Genomic DNA, 6,000 nt, shown 5'->3' on the forward strand with positions numbered 1-6,000 from the left:
GCTAGTAATTAGCTTTTTAACAACATTACTAAGTGAGGGAGGCTGTCTTGTTAAAGAGTTCCCAGGGAAGAGGGAAAGGGGCTGACCAACTGTAAATTGGACACTATGATACTGTTGTGTCTCGTGGCTCCTTAGATTTTAATTGTGTCCTACACATTTTGGTGAAGGGTAGATATTTATTCTACTTATCTCTTCCTAATTATGCCTTTATTGAACATTCTTGGCACCATCTGAAAAATGGAGTAAGACCTGGCCATTTACCAATATGTCTACAGATAAACATTTAGTTTTCCTCCCACAAAACATAGATGAGGCTGTCAAATATGAAATATCACAAGATGTTGCAATGCAGAGCTGAGGTGGTGACCCCGATCGTGTTAAAAGATTCAGTTACTCAGAAGTCTATGGCAAAATCTTTCATTTACAGTCAAAAGTCCTTTAACAGTAAAACAACTCTAGAATGATTTAACAGTATCTGCCAAAAAAAAGTAGTAATAATAATAATAATAAATCCAGAAGAAAACTCTAAATGGATTTTCACACATTTTAGCCTATATAGTACACTGGGTCCAGCATCCTTCCTACTTCAGAAGACATTCTGGTAGGTTAACATCTATTTTTATCAGAAATGGAACTCCTAACCTGAATGAGGAAAAAGAGAGAAAGGCTTTAGAAAGTGGGTCTACTTTCCTCAGACCACTTTATACTCAAAAGTCCCAAGTACTTTTATGGCATTCTTTCAGAGAAGTACTTTTAACTTCTGTAAGTAATTTCTTATTTCTTATTATTATTTCTTGTTATTATCTTTTCTCCCAAATCCCAAATATAAATTCAACTTTAAAAAAACCTCTCAGTAGTATAGTACTAAGAGAACATAACCATTCAGGTACTTGGTAACTTGTGTCCTTAGCCTTTTCTTTTCTTACTATTTTTGCTTTGGGTCTAAGCATGTGTATATTACATATTTTCACATTTTTTGCTAGATAGTCAACACAGAATAGAGAATTAACCTCAGACCAGTGGTCATTGTGGAGTACAGGTATACATGCAGGTTCTCCCACTATACATTATCTTTTTTCCAAAAGTCTGTTATTGGTTTAAAGTTCTTCCCCTTAACATTATGCAGCTTGGGGAACCTAGACATCTCACATTGAACAGTGATATATTCCAAAATGCCATCAGCTCTGATATCTAAGCTCCACGTATGATGACACCAAAATATATGGTGAATTCAATAGAAAGAAATCAGTTAATCTGTTAGAGAGAAAAAAATCAAAGTCACCTCCTTCTCCCTTTTAATGTCCTGAAGATAAAACAAGTGATTGAATTTTTACTTTTTGATGGATTATTTTGGTGTTTGTAGACACAGCCTCTGAGAAGAAAAAGTAAAGCCTTTTTATTTTGTCTTTAAGGGAAATTTTCCCATGCTACTGGCCCCATCTCCCCAATTTTCTTCCTCTCATAGGATAAAAGAATGCTACACATTTCAGAAGAGGAATGAATTTCTTTCTTCCCCCAAAATCTAGACTCTTTTATTTTCTCCTTTGAAAATACCCTTTTGAATAACTTGATTTGCTTTTTAGATATTCCATAGCTTATCTGCTGAAAGAAACAAAATATTAGAGGGTCCTTTATAGGGAATATAAATCATCCTCCTATTTGGGCCAGGAGGGACAGAAATTATTACAAAATTTTGATATATGTTGTTGTTTATCTCTGAGACTAACCAAAACTCTGTAGAATAAAAATTGTTTGGTAATGCCTTCAAATTTCAAGAATGGAAAGCTTTTTTTGTGACAGCATTGTTTTTTCTCTTTAGTTAAAGTATTCTTACCATATGACCATGTAAAAAGTCCACAGGAGGATTTCTCTTGAAAGTATATAAATGCAACTTGTTCTTTAACATAAAGGGGTGGATGATGGGAATGTTTGGGGATTGGGGAATGAAGTCTAAAATATAAGAATTTCAATGAGTAATGCAGAAAATGAGCCTGTAACAAAAAAGTTAGAGTAACTGAAGAAAATGAAGAAAGAGTTGATGTGGGACCTAGATGGACTGGTCAGTCAAGTCCATCTATAGGTTGGTTGCTAGAGTTCACCTTTGCAAATGTAAAATCTTTGTGAATGTACAAGAATTGTGTTTAGTATTTCATTTTACTACAAAAGGGAAACTAAATCATGGGGAAATGTGAATGTGATTGTTTTCTTGACCAAAACTAGCTAATGGAAAATGAGTTTAAGATCATAGAAAGTTGATTTGGCTTACTGTTTTTATTATCTGAGAAAATTGATTATAATTATAACTTGATATCTCTCTTTTGTTGCAGAAAAGTTAACAAGTGCTACAGGGGCCGTTCTTGTCCAATTATTGTTCATTGCAGGCAAGTATAACTTTTACCATGTGCTTAGAAGTTTTTGCTGTATTAAGAAACAATAGAACCATTTAAAAACAAACATTAAAGTTGAAATTATTAGTAAATGAATAAGCATATACTTACATATATCTTTTGAAGATAATTTTGAGATAGAAACTCGGCTTTATGTTTTTATTCTACTGAAAGTTGTGTTGATAATATATGATACATAATATGTTAATTTCTATTATTTGTTGTTCAAATTCACCTGAGATGTTGTGTCCAATTCCTCCAGTAGTGTATCTGATGAAAAATTTGGATCAAGGTGACATTTTATTTCATAAATATCTATGTGTATACATATATACATATATGTATGTATCTAGTATTAGGCTAGTATTAGACAGAGGAATGTATGAATGGCCACCTTCTGCCAATCTTATTGTTTTCCAGGATGACCATAAGTGGTTTCATGAAAATAAAATTGGCTATTAGAGCAATGCCATCCTATTGAAAACCCTTATTTTCTCTAAGTTAAAACTATAGAAGTGGAAATAACAGGTTGTCAAAAGGATATCTGAATTTGACATTGCCCTTCCATGCTGTATTTGATTCAATTAACAAGAAAATTTGAGATCTTTTTGGTTAAATAATTCACACTTTTTTTATAGGAACTTTTTCCTGTTAAAGTTGTGATGGTAGAAAAAAGACGTTTTAATATTTGTTGTTTGAAACCCATCAAAGTTTTACAAGCATTATTTCTATCACTTAGCATAGTGCTTTGTGCATAATGGGCACTGAATCAATGTTTGTTAAAGAGAATTAATTGCAAGACAGCCTGTCTCTTGAGATGATACCAAGTCCACCAGCCTAAGTTTTTGTTGTCTATTTTTGGTCGATAGCAGAGATAGGATGATGGTCTCAGCCTTTTAATTTTCCTCTACAACTAAGATGTCTTTACACCTGAATATGTTGACAGGTTCAAATTAGAGGAAATGAATTAGAAGTTCTTGAGATATTCAGGAGTTGGGTATGTTATGCCAACAAGAGCAGGTGCCATGCCATTGGAGTCTGTTGAAGGCTTGTATGGTGAAGGATCAAATTACTTAGAAAGCAAGTCTTTAAGCAGGGGCTCTTAACTGGAGGTTGTTATAAGGAGGATTACTTAGTGCATGAACTTTTTAAGTATATATATTTTGATAACTACATTTCAGTATACTTGGCTTGCTTCATACTTTTATGTACTTTATTTTGTGCATTTGTAAACATTCAGGGGACAGCTTGGAGGTTTAGTGGATAGATGACCAGACCTAGCAGTGGGAGGTGCTAGGTTCAAATCTAGCCTCAGACATGTCCTAAACCATTTCAAGTCACTTCACCCCCCATTGCCTAGCCTTTACCACTCTTCTGCCTTGGAACCAATACACAGTATTGATTCTAAGACTGAAAGTAAGTGTTAAAAATAACATTCAATGAAGGAGTCCATGACACCAAAAAGGGTTAAGCATACCTGCTTTAAAGATTGACTGGTCTTCTTCAGTGATGTGATGAAAATAGCTCATCTAGAGAAGTTTGTTCTGGCTATTCATTTTTTTTATTTCTTTTCTTTGTATTTATTTCATTTTGGCTGCCAATATTTTTTTAAAGCCAGCTGCCTATTTGAGGGGGGGAAGTTAAATGTTAGTACTCTTTTGCTATGAAAGCCATCCATTCAAAGTCAATTCTGTCTAACAAGTATTCAGTAGTTTGATCAACAAAAACAAGGCTGGCTAGAGCACTTTGCATATGTTACTAATTTGATCAATAAATAAATTTTATTTATAATAATATTATATTTATTATATATTTATAGATATAATAATAATAATAATAAGGCAGATCGAAATGAAGCAAACTAAAGAGTGCAAGACCAAGAGGCAGAAAGCCCTGAATTCAAAACCTGTCTCAGCCAATTATGAAGTGTATGACCCTGAGCAAGTCTCTTATCCTTCTGTCTGCTTTAGGTTCCTCATCCGTAAAATGAGGAGGTTGGAATAGGAGACCTCTAAAGTGCCTCACAGCTCTCATCCTGTGATCCCATCAGCTTCATTAAAGAGAGTCTCCCCCACATCACATGCAATGAGACATCAGCTTAGGAGGGAAAATAACTAGTTTAACATTTTCTATATCAGAATTAATAATGCTGGTGTTATTTTTTTGTCCTGGAAATTGCATCTTCATTTTTTCATTTGATACTGTTGAGGCATAATTCAAAACATTTTTACAACTCCAGTCCAGATGGTAAATTTTCCAATTATAGCTGATGGGGGCAGGGGAAGGGGGAGTTCAGGGGGAGGAAATGAATTGAGCAAAGCTTTTTAAAGCCATGATTAAGTAACAAATAACATGGATATTTCCATTTCTAGAGGGGTTAAAGTGGCATAAAATCTAAAAGGAAAGAAAAATACACACACACAAAAATCAGCATGCCAGTTAGCTGGCATTTATACTCAGATGAAAACTTGGGTCTCGCCTGAGAAGGCTGGCTACTCCCCATCTTTCACTTCTAGGCTCATCTAGAAAAGTGTCTAGTTCTAGGTCATAGAAGTAAGGTTCTCTGTGCTCATTACAAATGGTAGTTTGGGCATTTTCTTTATCTCATTTTCTTTCACTAAAACTCAAAATACATATTTGGCTTTGGGAGAGGCAAAGCAAAACAGAAAGGGAAAAGCTAATGACGAAGAACGCTCGTTAATCCCTCACCAACAGCCTGAGTTTATTAAAGCCCATCACAAGTTTTCTTTTGTTTCTTTTCCTCTGGTTCACTCTTTCCTTTTTCCCTCTCCGGGTCCCCACTTTTAAAATGGGTAAAACAAATGACTGCCGCCTTTCCTGTGGACGGATAGCATTTTCATTCTCTCTCCTTCTGTTGACAGTGATGGCGCTGGAAGGAGCGGCACCTACGTGCTGATTGACATGGTTCTCAATAAGATGGCCAAAGGTGAGATTCAAAAGCCCTGGCTGCTTTGTCAGGGCCGAGCTCTGTGGTAGTGTTGCCATAGTAACGTGGGATGCAATATTCACAGAAGGCCTTCGAATAAATTAGAGAAGTGTACTCCCCTTTCCCGAATCATATTAAGTTATCTGCTACACATTTTTTAAAGTGCACTCTTTGTTAATGGGGACTACATAGGATGATGTTATATTCAGCATTGGGGGAAAGGCAGACTTTGTATTTTTAAACATTGAACTCACTCCAAAAACATAAGCTGTTTATAAGTATCTGGTGTATTTTTTGGTGGAATGTAATCTCACTAATAATTTCTACTAGTAATAATCTTAAATTTTCTCAGCTATAAAATAGGGTAGAGTTGGACTAAATAAACCTCTAAGGTCAATATATATTTTTTTATTTAATGTAAATAATTAGCTTATTTCACAATTTTTAAAGATATTTGAGTCTATAGTAGCACTATAAGAATTTCTTCCCTGATTTCATTAAAATATAACTTCCCTTTTAATTTTTGGCCCTTTGTACATTTACCATCTTATTTCTAATAATACTAGAACTGGAAGGAGTCTTATAATATATAAAATAACATATTATTTTTATGTATTTATAATATATAAAATAATATATTATATTTATGTATTATTATTATGTATT

General features: G+C 34.2%; 1 protein-coding gene across 1 annotated transcript in view; it reads left to right on the forward strand.

Annotated features, from left to right (window-relative positions):
- PTPRN2 (protein tyrosine phosphatase receptor type N2) overlaps nt 1–6,000 on the forward strand; it is a 1,449,868-nt gene that overhangs the window by 1,409,195 nt on the left and 34,673 nt on the right. Inside the window, exons 20-21 of the mRNA XM_044678956.1 lie at nt 2,328–2,381; nt 5,270–5,334. Coding sequence (XP_044534891.1) covers nt 2,328–2,381; nt 5,270–5,334 — 119 coding nt within the window. The remainder of the gene's footprint in view (nt 1–2,327; nt 2,382–5,269; nt 5,335–6,000) is intronic.

The sequence above is a fragment of the Gracilinanus agilis genome, chromosome 5 (assembly GCF_016433145.1).
Source record: "Gracilinanus agilis isolate LMUSP501 chromosome 5, AgileGrace, whole genome shotgun sequence".
Lineage (NCBI taxonomy): Eukaryota > Metazoa > Chordata > Mammalia > Didelphimorphia > Didelphidae > Gracilinanus > Gracilinanus agilis.